We start from the raw sequence: 25,075 nt of genomic DNA, 5'->3' as shown, positions 1-25,075 counted from the left end.
CATACATGATATGAATTATTGATATATATTTTCCTCTTTTTTTATTTCATTTTTGGTGAGTAAAAGGTGTTAGCTTAGGTAGTTAAACTAAGGTTAATCACAAAAGTTTTTTCAGTATTGTTTAAATGTTAATACTAACATATGATGACAGCTCCAACTATGTTTTAGAGTCGTCAAAAGTCCCTAATTTTTTTTAAATATTAGATAATGTATTTATCATACAACCGATGCAAAACACTGACTCCAGATTAAATAGATTTTATTTTGTATGCTACATACACCTACTCTTTATTAACTTCAAATTCATATGAAGCCTCGTTCAATATACTAAATACACTTGTAAGTGTACTTGGGTAGTTTATGTTGAGTCCACCATACGTCCGACACATACATCTGTATCTTGGATCTGATAACTTTGGTAAAACATTTACAAATAAACGTGCATGCACTTATGGTTTGAATGTACCCTTTCACTTAAATAATTCGAACAAAAAATATTTATACTCGGGCCATAATTGATGCATGCTCAAAAGAGAAATTCCAAGGGTGTTCGAAGCATGGTTAAATCACCGTAGATATCGATAACAAAATAGTTCTGTTGATTTAATAATTTTGAATGAATATATCCTATATATATGCTTCATCAAATATATCTTTCAAATAAAACATTTTAGCAAGTTTTGCTGTTTGATTTTGTTTAACAGGATTAATATGCCTGAATACTTTACTGTTCTCTCTCTCTCTCTCTCTCTCTCTCTCTCTCTCTCTCTCTCTCTCTCTCTCTCTCTCTCTCTCTCTCTCTCTCTCTCTCTCTCTCTCTCTCTCACAATTGACAAGTTTCTATCTTTTTATCTATCTAAAGAGTATCTATCTATATATTTATCTATCTATCTTCCTTTCTACGGTTTTTCATCTGTCTGCGCATGTGCATAAGCTCGTTCTTAAGAACGTAAGTCTTGCCTTAACTTAGTCCGATAATAGTATTTAAGGCCTGGCGTAGGCCTCTTTGTGAAACGCAGTTTACGCCAGACTAAATTTTGGTGTACGCCCTGAGTCCTAACTTAAGTTTCGTCGTATCTAACGCCTTTTAGTGAAATGGGCCCCAGGTCCATACCCCGACGCCGTATAGCATAAGCTCCCCTGACTTCGTCTCGGTGAGCTAAAAATTGGTTAAAATCGGGGGCAGATATTTTATTATTATGATACCAAATATAGTCCTTTCCAGGTTTATAATTAAAGGGACAACAATTCTGCAAAGACTTTTTTAATTCTTCTCATTATGCAAAACTACACATAATTTCCAACAGAATTTTAAACAAGAGGCCCATGGGCCACATCTCTCACCTGAGGAACAATAGGTATGATAAAATCAGCTTAATGGAGTCATAATACAAACAATCTGGACAAAGTACAATAATACATGTAGATCCTGTATAAATAAAATCCATTTTCCCCCCTTGATATTCATATGTTTATCATCATAATATAACAGGATGATTTTATAGTCATATCACATGTTGAGTATTGTAGTTCTCAAAAAGATCCTTAACAATTGTTTATATATGGGATATAAAGCTACATCAAACTCTGAACCTTCTTGTGAAGCCGAAGAATTGTCCTGGAGCCAAAGTTTTTAAAGATTTACTCTATATATTCCTATGTAAAACTTTAACACCCCCCAATGTGGCCCCACCCTACCCACAGGGATCATGATTTTCACAACTTTGAATCTACACTACCTGAGGATGCTTCCACACAAGTTTCAGCTTTCCTGGCTGATTAGTTTCTGATATGAAGATTTTTAAAGATTTACTCTATACATTCCTATGTAAAACTTCGACCCTCCATTGTGCCCCACCCTACCCCAAGGGATCATGATTTTCACAACTTGGAATCTACACTACCTGAGGATGCTTCCACACAAGTTTCAGCTTTCCTAGCTGATTAGTTTCTGGGAAGAAGATTTTTAAAGATTTACTCTATATATTCCTATGTAAAACTTCGACCTCCCATTGTGCCCCATCCTTCCCTTAGGGATCATGATTTTCACAACTTTGAATCTACACTTCCTGAGGATGCTTTCACACAAGTTTCAGCTTTCCTGGCTGATTAGTTTTTGAAAAGAAGATTTTTAAAGATTTACTCTATATATTCCTATGTAAAACTTTGACCCCCATTGTGGCCCCACCCTACCCCCGGGGGTCATATTTTTCACAACTTGGAATCTACACTACCTGAGGATGCTTCCACACACACAAGTTTCAGCTTTCCTGGCTGATTAGTTTCTGGGAAGCAGATTTTTAAAGATTTACTCTATATATTCCTATGTAAAACTTTGACCCCCATTGTGGCCCCACCCTACCCCCGGGGGTCATATTTTTCACAACTTGGAATCTACACTACCTGAGGATGCTTCCACACACACAAGTTTCAGCTTTCCTGGCTGATTAGTTTCTGGGAAGCAGATTTTTAAAGATTTACTCTATATATTCCTATGTAAAACTTTGACCCCCATTGTGGCCCCACCCTGACCCCGAGTGTGGGCCTTAATTATCACAACTTTGAATCCCCTTTGCCTAAGGATGATTTGTGCCAAGTTTGGTTGAAATTGGCTTAGTAGTTCTTGAGAAGATGTTGAAAATGTGAAAAGTTTATGGACAGACAGACGGACGGACAGACGGACGACAGACAAAATGTGATCAGAATACCTCACTTGAGCTAAAAAACTCTTCCTTGTCTGCACAAGGGTGTTAGAGAGGCTGATATAAAAAAAGATCTGATGGGCTGACTGTTGAGTTAAAAACTTATACTCTAAGCAACTGTCTGTTAGTTTCATTCAAATCACCAATGACCGACCTGAATTCCTGTTTTTTCATGTCTGCATTCATGTTGTTGGACGACTTGGAAGATTGCATGTCCACATCCTCTAAAGTGTTCAATCCTGGTTTGTTTTGAGCAAATTCCAAAGCATATGTAAGAACATCTTGCAAGGGAACTTTTTTACTTCCTGATCCATAGTGATTAAATCTGCAAATAAAAAGGCCCATAAACCATCATAGCTTACCTGAGTGACAAGTACTGTTTGATTTTGTATCTTCTCTAAACTAATCTAAAACTTCTAAATTTCCTTACACTTGTTTTGTAGCCATATCTAGACTCTTAAGGATGCCAACATACCTGGTATTTGAATCATATCAATACAATTCTATGTTACCGTACTTCTTTCTATGTATTTTTAGGGCCCAATTTCTCTGACTTTATTGATAAATTTTCGAGACTATTATTTATTATCAAACATTTAAAAAAAATCCAATCATATCTGTATATATGTAATGGAAATGTAAGAGTAATTAATGTTTAACAATTGAAATTCTTAGGAACAAAGTAAAATACCGGTATTTACCTGTATGTTGAATATGTTAAATCATAGAAGAGTGTCTTAGTGTGTAAACACACATAATGTCAGGTGCATCAGTATCATAAGGCACACCATTCATGCAAGTTTGGTGAAGTTAGGACCAGTTATAACTAAGATACTATCATCAGAGGGCATCTGCTCCAAAAACTTTAACCAGCTCTAAAAACCTTAACCTAGTTCCTCCAGCATCTGAAATACATGGCCCAGATTCAGCACCCAAGTCTTTTAAGTCCATAAGTAGATTCAGATGCACCATCCATGCAAGTTTGGTGAAGATAGGACAAGTAATAACTTAGATATAGGACCTGCAAAACAAGATGCCTCCAGCATCCGAAACCTAAGTCTCAAATTCAGCATAAAAGCCTATCTGGTGCATTAGTATCATAAGATGCATTATCCATGCAAGTTTGGTGAAGTTAGGACCAGTAGTAACTTAAAAGTTGCTATCAAAGGGCACCTGCACCGAAAACTCTAACCTGCTCCAAAAACCTTAACCTAGTTCCTCCAGCATCTGAAATACATGGCCCAGATTCAGCACCCAAGTTTTTTAAGTCCATAAGTAGATCCAGATGCACCATCCATGCAAGTTTGGTGAAGATAGGACAAGTAATAACTTAGATATAGGACCTGCAAAACAAGATGCCCAATGGGCCACATCGCTCACCTGAGCAACACTGGCTTTATATGGTTGTTCAAAGGATATTGAGCCATGTGGCCCCTCGGTAGATTAACCAAAAATGAATATCAGAATTATACAATTATTTTAGCATATACTTAATCTTTGACATATTTACCTTTATGTAATACCATTTTTACCGACAATAAGATTATATGCAATATAAATAACTAAATGTCCAATCGGTGTTCACGGTTAACTTCCTGTTCCCTTTATTTTAGCCCCACCCCCCCTTATCATTTGGCCTCGGGTAATAGATTATACTGAGCTGTTCCTTGCACCTCGGGAAAAATATTTTGGTCTATTGACTATTGTCTATCTATTGACTGCTCAAGCATTAAATAATTGTATAATGTATAACAATTTGAGAAAAAAATCTACTGTAGTATTTTTTTAATCTGCTTCGAAGTGCGAAAAATGACATTTTCCTATATATTTATAATAGTAAGTGTACCTCTATTTTGAAATAGTCCTTAAAAAGAAACAGACGGTCGATTTTCTTGAAACTTTGCAAAGTAACTAGAAATGGTTTAAATGACATCTGGTTAAAAAACGAGAGTTTTGCTATTGTTGTTTTTCCGCAAAAAAAACCAAATCAGCTTCCTTAAGCATTAAATGGTTATATTTGGATTTTGTTGGTCCAAGCTATAACACACCAGGATGTGCAGACAAATTAAATACCGCATGTTAGAACAGTATGATAATTTGTTTGCGTGGCCTGGTGTGTTATAGGACTGACAATATCCAAAAATAAGCATTCACTGCTTATATTTATAGCTATATTGATGTTTATTTGTACAAAATATTTGTGTATTTGCTTTTTGAAGCCATTATATATACTCTTCGTCTGGGATATGAATAATATATGGAACACTTCATAAAACATGTTTTTTCAGACTTCCACAGGTAAAATTATAATTTATAGTAGAACTAGTCTCTTTTTTAATAAATAGTTAAGATTTAACATTTATTTTTCAAAAGAAAATTTAAAATATTTTGTGAAAAATAACTTAATTGTGGAAAATTGTGTTCTTAAAAAAGCTGGAAGTATTACATGTACTGATGATATGTATTTTACTTTAAGTATTTATATTATGTAACTTTATGCATTCATCAATTTTTATTCCACATTCTGGGGGTTGCAGTCCTCCAGTTGGAAGACAAGGGGTTCAAAGGAGTACGGATTGGACTATGTGTGTGAATCGCTTGTCTCTTGTCTTTGTGGAAAAGATTGTATATTTACATTAAATCTTGTGTAATACTATTGTTTAAGCTATATTTGATATTGTATTGCTGTTGAAAATTGAATAAATTATGGAAAATCAAAAAAAAAAAACAAAAAAAAAAAACATTTATTTTTCAAAGGCACACATCAAATTGATTATGTCAGTTTGTACAGTTCATAAAATAACAAATATATACAAAATGCATGATGACGTTTACTAAACCGTGCTTAGGTTTGGCGTGTTATTGAAAATAAAACATCACAGATTTCCATTGAAAACATAAGGGGAAATATATACGACGAGTGTAAATTTAATGTAAAAAGTTAGAAGACAGATGGATGAACTGACAGATAACAGACAAGTGATCAAAAAGCTTACTTGAGCAAAATATTAGAAAAGTTTGATTATACATGTAACAGCCAAATTATGTTATACTTTACTTGTCTAATCTGGCATACAAAACCACAAGCTCCTCCATTAATTTCCTGACTTCTTCTCTTCGTTGTCGAGTATCATTTTTGTTGCAGTCTAAATACCTGCCAATATATTAATTTTAGTGTTATTAAAATGAAGACGTATTGACATGTATTTTTTATAATTTTACGAGCTTTATGTTTCGACATTTTATTTTATGGCAAAAATGTAGCTCTATGCAGACTAAAGAGCTACAGTGTATCACATACAAAAAACTAGCTATTTACAATGCACAAAAATTGTGCCTTTAGTATAATTTCGGATTGATTAACATTATTTCCTGGTAAATTTTGTTGAAGTACTTGATACCTTAATTTTCTTCAAATCGATATGAATGTTATTGATTCACTTGCTTTAGACTTCCTCTTTAACAAACTATCATCAGAAAACGCAGTTTGATAAATCTACTTGAGGATCAGCATTTTTCCATGTTGAAAATCAAACCAGTTCACTTTTTAAGTCTGGTGATGGTTTTAGAAAATTCTTGGTATCAAATATTTGTACAGTATGTGGTTATAAATCAGGTTAATAAGACCTGCAGTTTATTGTGTACCGTAAATTGCCAGTTTTTTGTTTGCGAGGTAATGTTACAGTAGCTTTACTGTCTGTCATCCAAAATTTCTTTATAGAACTGCAGATCTTTAGCAATACAAAAACATAGGTAATTACAGATTACAGAGCTCATATCTATCAAGCAAGTTTGAGTGAGGTAGGAAAAGGTGTTCAGCACTCTTGATATTGGAGATCAGGCTCTGTATCTAAAGCTAGCCTTGTGTTTCAAATCCAAAGTTACATAAACCTTGAAGTAACATAAACCTTGACTGTAAGTCAAGACAGCATTTTCTCCAACAATCAAACCTGTATTTAAAGACTTGAAAAACTTAAACCTGCTCCAGCATCAAGATAATCGAGGTCAAGCTCTTTATCTGAAGCTCATAATAATCTGTATTACTAATAGTCTGACTGGGTATGAACAGAGTTTAATTCATATTCTAACCAGCTATAAGACACTCTAAGATACTTCCACACAAGTTTCAGCTTTCCTGGCTGATTAGTTTCTGAGAAGAAGATTTTTAAAGATTTACTCTATATATTCCTATGTAAAACTTCGAACCCCCATTGTGCCCCACCCTACCCCAAGGGGTCATGATTTTCACAACTTTGAATCTACACTACCTGAGGATGCTTCCACACAAGTTTCAGCTTTCCTAGCTGATTAGTTTCTGGGAAGAAGATTTTTAAAGATTTACTCTATATATTCCTTTGTAAAACTTCGACCTTCCATTGTACCCCACCTTACCCCCCAGGGGTCATGATTTTCACAACTTTGAATCTACACTACCTGAGGATGCTTCCACACAAGTTTCAGCTTTCCTGGCCAAATGGTTCTTGAGAAGTCAACTTTAATTTTACCCTCAATTGTGGCACAACCCTTCCCCTGGGGGTCATAATTTTCACAACTTTGAATCTACACTACCTGAGAATGTCTCCACAAAAGTTTCAGCTTTCCTGGCCAATATGTTTTTGAGAAGAAGATCTTTAAAGATTTTTCAAAAATTTTCATAAATTCCTAATTATCTCCCCTTGTAAAAGGGTGTGACCCTTAATTTTCACAACTTTGAATTCCCTAAGTTTGGTTGAAATTGGCCTAGGCCCAGCGGTTCTGGAGAAGATGTTGAAAAATGTGAAAAGTTTATGGACAGATGGATGGATGGATGGATGGACAGACAGACAGACAGACAAAATGTAATCAGAATAGCTCACTTAAGTTTTCAGCTCAAGTGAGCTAATGATATCAATACAACAAAATGACCAGTATAATCACCAGATTTAAACATTATAGAGAACATTTGGTTACTGTAAACCAACTTTTATTCGCGTGCGAGAACTTTTCGTGATGTTCGCAAGAACCTCGTCGTGGTGAATATTTCTTACAGCGAACCAGTTTTTATTGCATGATATGGTTCTAATAACAAAATAAAGGTCTGGATAAGGGTTTAGGGATAAGCCAGTTTATTGGAAGTAAACTGCGAAATAAAGTTGCCGCGAATAAATGTTGGTATAGTAAAAAACAGTATATTAGAGAAATCTATAATTCAATACCAGGATCACTAAAGGAGGTAATAAGGATGAAAGCAAATCTGACAAAATACTGAAGTAAAAATTTAATTTTATAAACAACTAACAAGTTTTTAACTTCCCAAAGTGGATTTGCGATTTTGGGCAGCCATTTTGGAAGTGGTAAATAATTATGTCACAGGACTGTATCTTGTTATCTTGGGTCCCAACATATCAATGATAACAAAATTGTTGAAAAAACTCAATAAATGTATATTCTCAAATGTAATTTATAACTTAATTATTTAGATCTGCAAAGTAGTTGGAATTTGATCAATTATATTTAAAAAGCCTTGTATTGGTAATGGTGATCTGATTGAAGGTTTTAAGGAAGTAATTAAAATTTAACTAAATCCTTTCTAATTTTATTGAAACCATCTCTGAAAAAGATATGCATTAACATTTGAAATATAACTACTGTAGATTCCTTATTTTACGCGCCAAGTACTTAATTCCGCGATTCCACGATTTCCCATTAAATCGCGAGAACAAAAAATCACGAATGCCGAAATTTTATCATAGTCTCATGTACTTTACATATATCCAGAAATTAAAAGCGAGATTTTAAAATTGGCGAGACGGGCTTCTCGCAATTTTACACAGATATTAATTCCTCGAATTTAATTAGAAATTTACTGCATTTTTTTTTACCCTCATTGTCCTTTTCAGAAAGCTTGTAAGTACAGTAAAACACGTTTATAACGATCACGCTTATAACGAATTGAAGCTTATAGCGAATCACTCGTAATTCCCCGGCCAAAATTCTATCAATTAATTAATAATTTTTATTCCTTTTTATTGCGAAGTTGAATATAGCGAATTCACGGATAAAACGAAGTAGTTTTTAATGCCCTCTACCTAAAACAACACAGATTTCCCATTGTATATAGCGATTTTCTTGAGTTGTGTTTTCACACATTTTCACCTGGATGCACGCAAACGAAGATTGGTTTCACACATTTCCACATGGACACACACAGCAGCTAGTACAGGTGTCCGCTTGTGTCGTATTAGCAAATGAATTAATTCATTATCAATATAGATTAAAGTGAGATTGTTGCACGATTTATTTTTTGAAAATGCTAATTAAAAATAATAAACAACGTTTATAAAACATCAGAATGTGTACTATAAATAGAACCTGTTATTTCCCACTAGCTTTAAATATTTCTGATAGAGGCCCCAAGCGGGATAATTTTGACATTAAGTGAACTGTTTTCTCAAACTATCAACGATATGGGCAGTTTTAAATGAACTGTTTTCATATGATAATTTGGGTTTTCGGGTAAATTTTATTCTGTTCATTCATTCATTCATGAGACATGGATTCGCCGTCCAGAAAACGGAAAGCTATTTCACTTAAAACAAAATATCAAATAATTTTGGCGGTGGATGAAGGGAAAAAAGCAAAAAAAGATACTGGAAGTGAATTCGGCATTTTACCAAACTCTCTCAGTACAATTCTTAAAAATCGTGATGCTATTTTGAAACACTTTGATTCTTCGTCTCCTTCTAGAAAACAGCATCGTTCTGGAGCACATACGCAATTTGAAGAAGCTTTATTTAAGTGGTTTCAGGAAAAACATGCTCAAAATGTTCCGTTATCAGGTCCTGTGCTAATGACAAAAGCAGAAGATTTTGCAAAACGACTCGGTGATATCTCATTCCATCTGAACACAGGCTGGTTGGAAAGGTTTAAAACTCTACATAGCATTGTGTCCCGATCCATCAGCGGAGAATCAGCGGAGGTAAATGCTGATTTGGAAAACAACTGGCTGACGACAAAATTGCCGACTTTGATTAAGAATTATGAGCCGAGAGACATATTTAATGCAGACGAGACCGTGTTATTTTATAAATTACTTCCAAATAAACATTACAATTAAAAGGTGAAAAATGTTATGGTGGGAAAAAAGCCAAAGAAAGACTTCAGTTCTTTTGTGTGCAAATATGGACGGTTCCAACTTTCTTAAACCCGTGGTTATTGGTAAATATGAAAATCCCTGAGGCTTTAAAGGTGTGAAATCCCTACATGCCATTTACAGGGCAAACAAACACGCCTGGATGACTTCTGATATATTTATTGAATGGCTTCGGATTGTTGATAGACAAATGTTCTCCCAGAAATGCTCAATTCTTTTGTTTGTTGATAATTGTGCTGCCCACCCCACAGTTGATAACCTTCGTGCGATAAAATTTGCGTTCTTACCACCAAATACTACCAGCAAATTACAGCCCATGGCCCAAGGAATCATATACAACATGAAGGTCAAATACAGACAGTCTTTAATCGCTTACATCCTTGAGGTGAGATATATTTATGTATGATTAAAAATTCTGTAAAGGATAGAAATAACTTAATCATTCATCGTGTGTGTGTGAGAGAGAGAGAGAGAGAGAGAGAGAGAGAGAGAGAGATATTTGTCTTGCATACTAGAATTGATTAGTGTTTTTTTTCTCGTTTTTTTATTTAGTGCCATGTATAGCTAAAGTGGAACCTGCGGTGCATGTTTTGCGTGCAATAAGGATGCTTTTTAATGCATGCAAAGCCGTGACAAGTTTGTGTGTCCCATGATGCTTCCAAAAAGCTGGGTTTCTGTTATCATTGACGATCTAGATCTATTGAAGATACAGATTTTGACCCAGAGGATGATCTACCGTTGGTACGTGTACCAACCATTGACTCTGACAGTGACGACGATGTTCCCTTAGCAGACCTCATGAGAGCATGCGCATATGAAATGAGTATGGAAGATTACGTAGACATCGACAAAGAAATTGTTTCCGTCCAAAGCCTGACTGATGATCAAATTAGCGAACCTGTTGACAATGAACCATCAGCAGACGTCTCAATAACCACAAAACAAGCGCAAGTCTACATACAGATGGTGCAGGCTTGCGTAGAGCGATCCGAGAATGTTCCCCACTCTATGTTTAAAGAATTCTCTGATATTAATAAACACAAGAAAAAACAGCAAATTCTAGGCTTAAAACAATCAAAAATTCAAGAATTTTGTTCAAAATAAAATCCTGCATTGAATACTAAACATTTCCTGTCAATAAAACATGTTTAGAGTTGATTGGTAATTTTTTTGCTTATAGCGAATTTAGTTGTTGGTTTGAAGATACTACGTTATAAACAATATAATGAAGTATGTTTATAGCGAAGTAAATATGCAAGTCCCCAGCGCTTCGTTATAAGCGTGTTTTACTGTATTATAATTGAATATTTGTATTTCAGCTCTCAAGATTTCTTCTTGTAATATCTAAATAATCAATTTTAGTCCGACCCTGTAGCATTTTGAGGTTTAAGACATTTAAATCTGAATTTAAATGCAAACATACAATCTTCTGCACCCACTTTCTTTGGCCCAGTGATCTAGAGAAGTCAAAAGTGTGAAAAGTTTACGGTAAAACAGACAGACGACAGACAATAGTAGTAGGTAATTAGAAAATGGTATCTGACCAAAAATTGTGTTTTAAAACTTTTGGAAAGGTTAAATTTATAAAAGTCCCAGTGGGATTCAAACTCATGTCATACAGATTTGCAGCTAACACTCTAACCCATTGCGCAGTGAGAGTTAGGTCACAATTTTGGAAAGAAAAATATTATAAAATCATACTTTATTTTCTTATTTATTTTGATATATATGTCAAAATATTGAGGTCGTCCAATATTGTCCACCTCGGGATAAACTTGTCATTGTCCTCATCGCCAGAAAATATGTATAATACATTAACGGTAATTCACATAAAATATATATTACCTATCCATATATATTACATGAGGGAATTCTATCTTATTGTGTATTTTTTCTGGTCTTCCTAGTTGTTGATTAAATTGAAAACGTGAAAATTCAAAGGTCAACACAGGTGGAAGCTTTGTAAACCACAGCTGAAAATAAAATAAAAAAGCATATTAACTTTGAAGTGTCAAAATGACAATTTGAATTTAAGCACAACATAACAATGATTTTGGTGCCTATAAACAGGCAAGGATTTCAAAGTAGCCCCAAGCAATCCTTCAGATGGCCTTTTATTTCTTCAAAGAATTATAATATGACTAAGTTAACATGACACTAAATTCTGTTGTACTTCTATAATAGTGTTGTGTTGTGCACACTATGCCTAAATAGTTGTCAGGTTTTGATACAGACACTGAAACGCACTACTACACCAGCTGTACATTTCTCACACGCTTTCCACATCATATACAGTTTGTATGATACGACACCTTTCTCACACAGTATGGTACATTTTCATATGTATATTTCATACAATATCATAATTCATCATATGATACAATATTTTGTATTGCAATATCATATGAAACAATAGCATGTGATAAAAAAGTTTGTTATACTTTCATGTTAAATACTGAAATCTGATTGGTTAAGACGCAGTTAATAATATTTACTATTACCCTCAGCGTTAGCAACGCACTTGGCAACGGGTAACATTAAAAAATGTTACATGCGCGAAAATTATGCGCGTACGGTTCGCTGTAGAATTCACGTTATTCCTATATAAAAGCAGTAAAATTTTCTTAAAAATTTTAAAAAAGACATTCAGTATAACAAAATAAATAGTGCCTGTTTGGGAGGATAACAGTTGAAATTGACACCCCTCGAAAACCATTGTCAACCTCCGCTTCGCGTCGGTTGACAATGGTTTTCTCGGGGTGTCAATTTCAACTGTTACCCTCCCAAACAGGCACTATTTATATAATATATTATAAAATATTGTATCATAATATACAATACTATACTTAACAAAATCGTGCTACAATATCGTATCATAATGTACAAACAAGTGAAAAGCTGTCAATGTGACAACAAACCGGGTTTTCTTTTATGTGAACTGAATCCATAATCGTTGTCAATCCTGAATTGATAAACACTACCTACCGTATCCAGTGAAATGGAGTACCAATATGCAATATTTTGCCAAAAAATGATTAAGTTCAAAAGCTGGTATTTTTTTCATTACTTATCAGAAATCAAAACCCTAGCAATATGCACACCTCTGATATATGTACAATTGATCTACAAAAGAACAACTTCCTATATTGAAAACTGTAGGAGGCGTTATCTGTACAATGAGGGTACCCGTTTGGCAGCAGCCCTCCTGCCTACCATTTTAATAACCGGATTTTTCCATTGGAAAACCCAGCTAAAAAATTGATACAGTATCATATGGTATTATATAACTTTTTACAATATATGATATACATCTAATATCGTATCATATAAAACGATGGTGTATTCATATCATAGAGTACTATACAACAGGAATCATGTTACATCATTTAACAACAAACGCATCTATCAAGTAGGTTTGAGTGATGTACAAGTTTTTTTCAGCATCCTTGATAATGGAGCTTAAAATGGACTGCATCTAAAGCTACCTCTGCGATTCATTCATATTAAAGTTAATTCAACTATGCAAGTTTGAAATACTGTAAACGTCTTTAATTCTATGTGTCTAAAATTTCACGATTTCCTGTGTTAGTACCTTTCACTGTGTTTTTAATTTCACGGCCAACCGGTTTCAATTTAAATGACGATTGAAAAACATATATGATATGAAATGAACATATAACCATACATTTTAAAAACTATCAACAAAATATTTAAAGTATTTTATTGATGATAATAAGCACTATTGTATACTGCAAATCCAACATTTTGAGCATGAAAATTATGGGGGGGGGGGGGGGGGAGTAATATGTTTTAAAAATGTACGACTTTATAATCAAGTAATCTTCAAAGTGAACTGCTCAATATGAATGCCAATCGCAAAAAACCCTCTTGGTGTACAGGAATCTATTGAGATATCAGAAATAATAAGCGGCACTTAGCGCAAGTCTTCTCAACAACGGCTTCAATAGGGCCGCAGAGCTGAGGGGTGTTAAAAGATACAGGTAAATCGAATGTTCCGTCATGATTAGTTGTTTAATTAACCTTAATTATACATTATATTTCTGCTTGCGTTTTTAAAAGTGCTAAAATTACGATAGGGAAGTGGTAATTTAAGCCCCACTTATGCACACATCTATCAATAAAATCTGTAATGGCAGCATACACGGAGATTGCAAATACACAGTGAATATTCACGGTGGTTTAATGTTCATAGAAAATTGTCTGACCGTGAACATAGTGAAATTAAAAAACCGTGATGTTTTCCATGTCTACAGTAGTACTATTATCTATTAAACATATGACCTGTTCCAAAAAACTTAACCTCATCCAGCATCTGAAACCTATGGCTTAGATTCAGCATTCAAGCCTGTCCTGGGCATCAGCATTATGAAACACATCATCCATGCAAGTTTAATGAAGTTAGGACCAGTAATAACTAAGATATAATCATCAAATGGCACCTGCACCAAAAACTTTAACCAGCTCTTTAAACCTTAACCTCCTCCAGCATCCGAAACCTATGGCTCAGATTCAGCACTGAAGCATGCCAGGTGCATCAGTATCATCAGATCCACCATCCATGCAAGTTTGATGAAAATAGGACAAGTAATAACTTATAGATACAGAACCTGAAACAAAAACCTTAACCAGGTCTGGACACCGATGCCGGAGGTATAGCATAAGCTCCCACTGACTTCGTTTGGTGAGCTAAAAACCTATGTTCTCTATTGTCACATTTATTTCTAGAACTCATTTTATCCATCAATTTATGGAGTTAAAGTTTAAAATCAATAAATGTCAAGATTTTATATTTCACTACAACTACCTAGATTCTAGGAAATAAACTATAAACACATGGCACAATTTGTACTGCGAAACTAAAATGGTCAAATAAAACCATGTGGTCTAAATTTAAATAACATAAACATTCGCAGGGGTGTCTGTGTACAAAGATAGAATTGTGAGCAAAGCTCTGTATCTTCCTTATTACTTAAAGCTTGACACTCAAATATGCATGGTTAGTAAAAAGAAAATTGCAAACAATTGAAACCGGGGGAAAATGTTTTTAAAGAAAGAATACAATTTATTTTTCAAAATGAATCATATATTTACCTACATACATTTAACCTCAATTTACTTCACAAAATTGGCACCAATATATCTTGCATGTTTCAAAGATTCTCTTCAGACATAAACTTACAGTTGAACAACAAACAAATTGATCTCAGATTGACCCTTTTATCATGCGTCCAATATGGCTGCTTCAAACAAAGAGCTTCAAAATCATGAATTAAAATTTAAAATCTCAGTGAACTCCCCTCCTTTAATATTATTTTCCAAATTAACTCAAATTTGGAATAAAATTAGCACTCATTTTATGCTAATTTAATTACCGGCATATGTCACACAGCTAAATGTTATTTTTTCTTGAAGATATCAGCCTCTTCAGAGATTTTTGTGCATGCAGTCATAGAGTTTTCTCATGTCAAATAATTTTTTTAAATGAAAAAAAATTGAAGCTTTGAGTGACTTTTAAATATTTTCTCTACTTTGTTGTCAACCATTCGTGTTCTTCATTATTAAAAATTTAAAGTAAGATAATATATGTTCTAAATATAAAATAGCTATAAGTGTTGCCTTAAATTAATGTCTCATGCAATTATATATTTTTGATTTTTGTTTAGATCTATTAAACCAAACATTGATCAACTCAAAATCTGATATTCATAAACTGTTGAACACAAGAAGGGTTATTTAGTAAATGTGATAGTGTTACGTGTCTTGTTTGATAAAACCATGTGTAGTCGATGAGGCTCCGGGAGTTGTAAGGTCATTAATACTAAAATTTAGATTCCTGTTGTCCTAGTGATGCTTCAAAATCAAAATTAGTTATAATTGGCCTGGTAGTTTTCCAAAAGAAGTTAAATATAAAAAATTGTTACCTGACGATACTTGTTATGCAAGTCATTACCTCTTGTCCTGATTTTTGTGTAGCATCTCTGCTGATTGTCTCAATTTCACCTTGAGCTGTGGCGGCCTCCAAACTTTCATGAATGTCGCAGAAACCATTCACTTGTAGAGGAAATTGACCAAAATTTTCTTCATTGCTAAATCCTTTCCCTTCAAAATATGTTGAAATAACATATTATTTTGATTATTTAATTTCATTTTTCTCCATCCACACCATTTTTTTGTTTAAAAATAGAAACACAGGTGAACAAAGATTACAGACTGAACAAGGTGAAAAGCCAACAAAATATTTTCTTAGTTTAGAAAAAAAAAATTATGTCAATAAAACTGTTAGCAAACTTATGTGCAGCAATGGTACTGTTATTACCTCACAGGAAGATATTTTAGATGAAATTGAGACGTTTTATAAAAATTTATATTCCTGCCATGATAAAGAATGAATTACATTAGACTACTTGATGAAAACCTGTCTAATAATTTAGGGGGTTACATAACTAATGAGGAAGCCTTATTGGCATAAAAACAAGAGGCCCATGGGGCCACATCGCTCACCTGAGCAACAATTGGCGTTCAAAAGATATTGTGCCATATGGTCCCTCGGTAGAATAACAAAAAATAAATATTGTCAAGTATTCGAATTTTACAATTATTTTTGCATATACGTAATCTTTGACATTGTACCTTCATGAAATACTATTTTTTACCAGAATAAGAAAATCCTACGCAAGATATAAAACTAAACATTTGGTAGGGGTACACTGTTAAGTTGTTAACTTCCAATTCCCTATATTTTCGCTCTGCCCCCCCCCCCCCCCCCCCACACACACACACTTTGTAAAGCGATCAAAATATATGAGAGCATATAGGTACATTTGTTTCATCAACTACTTACTTGTTATTGTATTTAAAAAAAATATATAATAGTTATTGTATTTTATTTAAAAAATCCTTCAAGTATAGATGTGAAGAAGAAAATTGTACCTCAATGTGCTCAATTCCTCAAATTAAAACATTCAAAAATTTAATTTGTTTTCCATTATAATTAAATGACTGTTATTTACCTCGCGTACAAACCAGGATAATTTTCCGCTGTGATATTTTCTTAGGAATAGCGATAATTATTTTATCCCCATAACAGAAATGTGTCAAAACTATGGAAACTGTTTTAAAGATGTCGTTTTTATTTACTCGTGTCTGAAAAACTATCAAAATTGATGTAGATTTCACATTATTTATTGTATAATGAGGGGACCCCAGAGAGTAGGTATATACAGAATATCATTCTTTTATTTTTTTTGTACAAGTATTTAACATACTCTAATTCATATAGAATTTCTAATGTTCAACCAAAATTTCAGCGTCAATCGTAGAATTATAAGCAAGATACAGAGCTCACAGTTTCCCTAGGTTTGAGTCATATTTTGTTGACATGACTTTATTGCATTCAGCTTAAGATTTTTAACTTGGTATTTCCTATTCAGCATTTAAAATGGAAAAAAAGAATGGCCTAGGATTTTCAATTCTTTTATTCACTCAAGACCAGTTCATTGGTATTTAAGGTTCAAAATCAGTTTATACAAATGTACACAAACACAGTCAAGGATCACATGTACAGTAGGAGTAATAATGACGAAAAAAGGTTAAGTTTACAATACAATAAGTTGTTAAAATTGGTTTCTGGAAGAACAGACTTTGAAAATTTTCTTAATAAATATTGACAAATTTTTTACTTTTTTAATCTTTAGTTTTTAAGATCTGTGTACAAACATAGAATTGTGAGCAAATCTCTGTATCTTAATTGCTTATAATTCGAAGCTTAACACTCAAATATGGTTAGTAAATAGAAATTGTAAACAATTAAACACAAGAAACATGCATGCACTATATAACAAATAAAGAACACAATTTATTTTTTCGAAATGAATCATATATACACATGTATATATACCTACATATTTCCTTCAGCGATATCAAACTCTATTTAAACTGAATAAACTCGAGAAAATGCCGAGCATCGATCTCAACAAAACCTATTGCATTAATCTACCATTACGCAAAAGATAATGCCGAATTACCGATAGAATGAATTGTATTTCAGTACTTTTTTGATACATCAGATTTAGCTTAATTTGCGCAGGTAAAGAGTTAACTGTTTGATCTACCGAAGTCTCTGTTTGAATTGATACGTAAAAATCACGAAATACGAGAGTTCCCAGGTTAAATTACAAAGCATAAATAATGAATACGAAACGAAAATCAGTCCTAGCTAACAACAACGTCATGTGTGAAATCTGTCAACGCATTGAAATATTTAGCCTCAATTTACTTCACAAAATCGGCACCAATATATTTTGCATGTTTCAAAAATTTCCCTTCATACACGAACTGTTGCATAAACAAGCAAATTCATCATAGTCAGATCGACCCTTTTTCGTATAATGTCATGGCTGCTTTAAACAAAGAACCTCGTTTTAGAAGTATGGAATACGAGTCTTGGTAAAATGGGTATGCTAACCGGGCCGTGGCAAAATAAAAGCCGGGGTAGATCGGCAATCGTCAATTCCAAATACGCATTATTTTGCGGCAATATTTACAGCGAATACAAATATAACTGGTCGATCAAATATCCTGAAAATTTAATGAGATTGGCAGATTAATAACTGCCAATCTTTTGTTTTGACCAGGCCAAGTCTTGCCTGCCCATTTTACCGGATGCCGAACCGAAGCTGAAACACGCCTTTCCTTTATCATTATTTTCGTAATAACTCAGATTTGAAACTGAATTAGACCTTTATTTTTGCAATTTATATTTTCCTTCCCATAAGGATAATTTATGCTAAACTACGTTGAATTTGCCTCGGTAGTTCTTGAGAAGAAGATTTTTAAAAATGCACCCCCCTTTTTCTACAGTTTCAAGGTTTTCTCCGCTTTGAATACAGATCGTACTTTTATTTCTGCAATTTATATTCGCCATCCCATAAGGATGCTTTGTGCCAAATTTGGTTGAAATTGGATAAGCAGTTTTAGAGAAGAAGTTCAAAATGTAAAAAGTTTACAGACGGACGGACGGACGGACAGACAGACGGACAGACGGACGACGGACAAAATGTGATCAGAATAGCTCACTTGAGCTTTCAGCTCAGGTGAGCTAAAAACATGAAAAACAATAAAAGTCCAGGGAGTGATGGGTTTACTATAGAATTTTTTAAAAATTTTTTGGAAGGATCTTGGATGCTTTTTATAAGATCAGTAAATTTGGGGTTTGATGTTGGCGAGCTTTCAGTCACTCAAAAACAAGGTATTATATCTATACTGCCAAAAGGGGATAAACCAAGAGAATAAATAACTAATTGGCATCCAATATCTCTCCATAATGTGACCTACAAAATTGTTTCAGCATGCATCACAAATAGAATTAAAATTGTTCTTGATTTCTTAATACACGATAGTTAAAGGACATATCGCATGTTTCTAAAGTATGGGACATTTTACATTTTTTGGCTTCCTTGTGTATCTAATAATTACTTCTAACAGTTTGTTAACGGTATAAAAGTCGTAATTAGCCATAATATCAATTTAAATCATAGCCCAGATCGTTTAAAAACTTGTTCATTAGATAGCGTGTCACGTGGTACAGTGAAGTCACATGCGACCTTCTTCGAAAAAAACAATGATATTGCCGAAGAAGCGACGATGAAGTCGGCAATAACGATCAAATTGATCAACGTGTAAACATCGTAAACAGAACTTAGTAAGGATTATAGCTCAAATAAATCGGTTAAAGGTGTTTATTATATTAAAATTTACAACAGTCTTGTTTTTAGGCGTTCCTAACGACTCAGAATGTTCATTATTGTAAAACTGTGATGCACAAGAAGTTTGTTTCTTCGGATGTGAGTGGTCACAACTTTCTAAGGTTGTTTACTCCATATTAATTACACTGTACAGATATATATTATAAAAGCTGGCAAGAACGTTTTCCTTCATAATTGGGTTTTTTTTCTGTAAGATCCCATCTGCGTATTTTTTTTTATCCATTTACGTGTAAATGTATATATATCAACAAACTTTGTCTACAAATAATTGAATTGAATAATAAAGGTTTGGAACACATACAAATAAAAAAAGTTCTAGAATTGTAAAAAAAAATTAGTTAACAAAGAAAATTTAAATCAAAATTGTCAGAATTTCACTGTAAATACATATGTATAACAGTAATACAATTACAAATTTATGTATCTGATGATAAAGAAAAACATACCTGTTAATAATAATAATAATAATTGCGCGGGAGACTCCCGCAAAACGGCCTAAAAATCTAAGATCTCTCACATCCAACCTATCTCCCGTGCGGGAGACAAATTTCTCCCGCAATCGTATTTGTCTTCCCCATACCCACCCCCCTCCCCCCAATTCTGAATCTTTACATGCAAATTTCGAGGGGTTTTCTCTGATTTTGAGCTCAAAAAGCTGCTGTGCAGCTTGAATATATCAAAGTCCATCCAAGTACTGTCTACCATGATCATAGTATGACATGGTGTTGTAGTCCAGTTTACTTTTTACGATTACTTCCGGTTTTGACTTAAATCAGTTACGTATTTAGTTATGCATAGGCCTTATAAAAAAAATAAGTGAAAGCTTAAAACATCTTGATTTTACTCTGTAACACCGAAGAAAAAATACACAGCCAGTGGTGTCACTTAACAGGTGCACAGTTAAAGCACCCAAGCCACATGCAGTGAGCCGTGACTAATTCTGTCTGGCCAGCACGGTCTGTAAAAATCAAAGTGAGTTTGGAACACTGAGTGTTTATACAAGCTACCAATAAAAGTGAAGCTCGAGGAAAAAGTGTAAAAGCATTTCACAAAAGTTTTTAAAGTTTATAGTACCGGTGTCATATAATATTTTGAACTCCGCGATATATTGAACCTGGGTTCAAAATATTGCTGCGATATATTGAACCCCTCCATAAAATATTTTATGGCCGCAATATTTTGAACCCCCCTCTATTTAGGGCTTTTCGACTTTCAGTCGAAAAGACCTATTGTTTTCGTTCTGTTTTATTATTATTATTCTTCTCGACAAAGTTTCGTCAGCGATTTTTTGAAAATGGAACCGAAAAATAAAAATTTGATGTTGGACTCTTTTAGCAATTTTTTGTTCTCCCGTATGTCCCTTTTTGGACTTCCGGTCTATATACTTCCTGTTTACACATGCAAAAAACAAAATATTAAAAGGACCTTTGGGAAATGTTAAAACTGTCATAATTATCATATATTTAAAGTTTCGTTTGAAACCATTCACATCTTCCGGTTTTATAAGTTGATTAAAAATCGTCTTTGGGTGTTTTAATGATAAACTGAATTCACACGTGCCACGTTTTCTCAAACAGTTTTGCAGTAAATATGTTCATATTTAATTTTTAAAATGAAGGACCAAATACGCAGACCGGAAAAGGTTTTGGGATTAAAATTTTGAAAAATAAGGGAACTAGAGGGGCCCAAGTTGAAAACAGCCCTTTAGCTGTAACTTTTTTATTTTTCATCCGATTTTTAAAATCTTTTCGGCTTAGAGTTCACAGTATAGAGTACAATTAAAAAATTATGGTCCGAGGGGCCACTTTTTGACTCCTTAAAGGAGTTTTGGAGGCCCAAAGATCATATCTTGTTTAAATTTCAAAATTGTTTTTTGGAAGAGTTATCTCGCTTTTCTCCAAAAATGTAGAGCATAAATACTCTTGGCATACCAAGTTTTGAGTCCCAGGAATGAATACTTACTTTGAAATGATTTTTTTGAAAATATTCTTCTGAAAATTAGAAGTGTAGCTTCTTGTAAAGTTCTGGAGATATCTTTCTTTTGACATTGCACTACCTCATAAATTCCTATCTAAGCAACTGGTTATACCAAGGTGTTCAGAAAATTTGGGAATAGATTAGAGATATTTTTTTGACATTTTAAATAAAAAAAGGGATACTGGGGCTGTCGAAAAGCCCTTTACTTTTTGTTGAAGACAAAAAAAGTTCTAGTTTTCATTGGTATTGGAGAGGGGGTTCAAAATATTATGGCTGCGATATATTGAATCCCCCTACCTTTTTCCAATTCCCATTGGAGAGGGGGTTCAAAAATATTATGGCCACGATATTTGAACCCCCCTCTATTTTTCATTGCTATTGGAGAGGGGGTTCAAAATATTATGGCCGCGATATTTTGAACCCCCAACCTTTTTCCAATTCCCAATTGGAGAGGGGGTTCAAAATATCATGGCTGCGATATTTTGAACCCCCCTTTATTTTTCATTGCTATTGGAGAGGGGGGTTCAAAATATTGCGGCCATAATATTTTGGAGAGGGGGTTCAAAATATTATGGCCGCAATATTTGAACCCCCTATCTTTTTCCAATTCCCATTGGAGAGGGGGTTCAAAATATTATGGCCGTGATATTTTGAACCCCCCTCTATTTTTCATTGCTATTGGAGAGGGGGTTCAAAATATTATGGCCGTGATATTTTGAAGCCCCTACCTTTATCCAATTCCCATTGGAGAGGGGGGTTCAAATTATTATGGCCACAATATATTGAACCCCCCTCTATTTTTCATTGCTATTGGAGAGTGGGGTTCAAAATATTATGGCCGCGATATTTTGAAGCCCCTACCTTTTTCCAATTCCCATTGGAGAGGGGGTTCAAAATTATTATGGCCTGCGATATTTTGAATCCCGCCCCCTCTATTTTTTCTTTGCTATTGGAGAGTCAAACTATTATTGTTCCAATTCTCTTTGGAGAGGGGGTTCAAATATATTGGGCCCCAGCGATATATTGAACCCCCCTAGCTTTTTCCAATTCCCTTTGGAGAAGGGGTTCAAATATTATGGCTGCGATATATTGAAACCCCCTAGGGAAATAGCTAGGGGTTTCAATATATCGCAGCCATAATATTTTGAACCCCTTCTCCAAAGGGAATTGGAAATAGCTAGGGGGTTCAATATATCGCGGCCATAATATTTTGAACCCCCTCTCCAAAGAGAATTGGAAACAATAATATTTTGAACTCTCCAATAGCAAAAAAAAATAGAGCGGGATTCAAAATATCGCAGCCATAATATTTTGAACCCCCTCTCCAATGGGAATTGGAAATAGGCAGGGGGTTCAAAATATGGTGGCCATAATATTTTGAACCCCCTCTCCAATGGGAATTGGAAATAGGTAGGGGGTTCAATATATCGCAGCCATAATATTTTGAACCCCCCACTGGATGAAAAATCAAGTTTCAGCAAAACTGAAACTATATGGAAACCTTGCTGAAACTTGAAGTTCAAGTTTCATGTATAGTTTCCGCAATGCGGAAACCATTATATCGATTCAGCAAGTATCCGTTAGGTTTCAATCAGCAGAAACTTTAGTCTAAGATTCCTGATGGTTTCCCGCAATGCGGAAACTAAATTTGAATCATGTGAATAGTTGTGTAAGTTATTATGGAAATATCAATCAGTTTCAGAACATTTCCGCTAGGTTTCAGTATGCTGAAACTTTAAGTTAAGATTCCTGATGGTTTCCGCAATGCGGAAACTAAATTTGAATCATGTGAAAAGTTGTGTAAATTATTATGGAAATATCAATCAGTTTCAGAACATTTCCGCTAGGTTTCAGTATGCTGAAACTTTAAGTTAAGATTCCAAATGGTTTACGCATTGCTGAAACTATTACTAAAATTGATTTGAGTTTAATAGTGATATCATTTATTTTCAACAGGTTTAACTTAATTCTAGACTAATGATAATGAATCCGTACATACTAAAATGTATAGTAAGGTTTCAGCGTGACTGAAACTATATGTATACATGTAACTATCTTCAAATGTGGCAAATAAGGCGATTAAGAACCTTACTAAGTAATTAATTGAATTTGAAAAGAAAAACGGATGTCTGATCTTGTTTAATGCATATGATGAAATCATTAATCTTAGGTACTCGGGCACGTGTATACATGTGTATACATTCTTTGTCCAGGTGACCTCCTCTGTGATTTGCCGGTATATTCTGTGTGGATTGCAGGGTTTTTTTCTGTCAGGAGTGAACAAAAGACTGTTACATAACATATACACAGTACGAAGCGTGAGTTTATAACTGGAGCCCGGCGGGAATTTTTTTTCAATTTGTGTGTACCCGAGTTACTAAAACTGATAAGTAAATTATTATTATTTAGTAAAATAAATTAATATACCTATTTTGTAAGACTCCTTCTTAAATCATTTAGTTATCATTTGAATGAACCTTGAGGTACATTAACTAATTAAGCAAACAAATTAAGGTAAAGTCGTCGTAAATTTGCCTATTACTCCAACTTCTCAATCTTTCAAGGTAAATTTAGGAATAATTACATTTCCGGCGAGAAAAAGTTGGGAGTTGGGGGGGGGGGGGGGGGGGGGCGCTATGTGCCTAATGGTTAAGTCTAACTTTGCACTAAGCCCCCCCCCCCCCCCCCCCCCCCCCCGTTTCGACGCCTATGTGATTCGTGCATTTCTATACTTTGTATTTACTTTCTGTACTGTAAACACAGATATTGATACATGTTTATGAAACATGCACATATTTCTGTTATAAGATATAATAAGCATTATTTATAATTTTACTGAAGTTATACGTTATACCGGTATTACAAAATCAGTTTAAAATCCAGCACTAGCCATGTGGTGCACGTGATTTTAATCCCATTTTTAAAATTTGATTATACATTCGTATACATTTGATGTAGAAATTATACCAAATAATTAAAATTATACTTCTGTTTATATATCAGTCCGACGTGTACGTCTTACTTCCCGGCTTTTTTAACGCGATTGTATTTTAATTTCATAAGTATTCTTAAGGTACTGTTCATCGTATGACCAATCAGTGCATGCACATGTGTAACTGTAAAATAATTGCCATCAATTCATCGTAGTTGTAAATTCACCGTACGGGTGAACGCTGTTAACCCCGTTAATTGATCGGAATCTAATTATATTTGTGATTTCTGTGTGTTCATGCAGAACCTGCTCTGTGATGAACAAAATATTTTCACACCTCTATATTTTGAATAAGAATATGACCGTGCTTAGAATCGCGATGAAAATTGGACAAGTCAAGACTAACTTGTCAGTAAACTATATATGGCTCTATCATATTTATTTTGGCAAAATCATCAGTACATGTAAATAAAATATAGTTAAAGACAAAATCTGATACATATGTCTCATTAGAATTAGTTTAATTTCATTAGACATTTGTAAACAA

General features: G+C 34.0%; 1 protein-coding gene across 1 annotated transcript in view; it reads right to left on the bottom strand.

Annotated features, from left to right (window-relative positions):
* The window catches only part of LOC128192146 (ubiquitin carboxyl-terminal hydrolase 25-like), a 192,244-nt gene that overhangs the window by 61,038 nt on the left and 106,131 nt on the right, over positions 1-25,075 (bottom strand). The window contains exons 10-13 of the mRNA XM_052864629.1: positions 15,806-15,954; positions 11,680-11,807; positions 5,761-5,856; positions 2,857-3,027 (exon numbers count right to left, since the gene is read on the bottom strand). Of these exons, the coding sequence (XP_052720589.1) occupies positions 2,857-3,027; positions 5,761-5,856; positions 11,680-11,807; positions 15,806-15,954 (544 nt within the window). The remainder of the gene's footprint in view (positions 1-2,856; positions 3,028-5,760; positions 5,857-11,679; positions 11,808-15,805; positions 15,955-25,075) is intronic.

The sequence above is a fragment of the Crassostrea angulata genome, chromosome 7, assembly GCF_025612915.1.
Source record: "Crassostrea angulata isolate pt1a10 chromosome 7, ASM2561291v2, whole genome shotgun sequence".
Taxonomy (NCBI): Eukaryota; Metazoa; Mollusca; class Bivalvia; order Ostreida; family Ostreidae; genus Magallana; species Magallana angulata.
The sequence above is the reverse complement of the archived record's forward strand: the minus strand, read 5'-3'. Positions and strand labels throughout refer to the sequence as shown.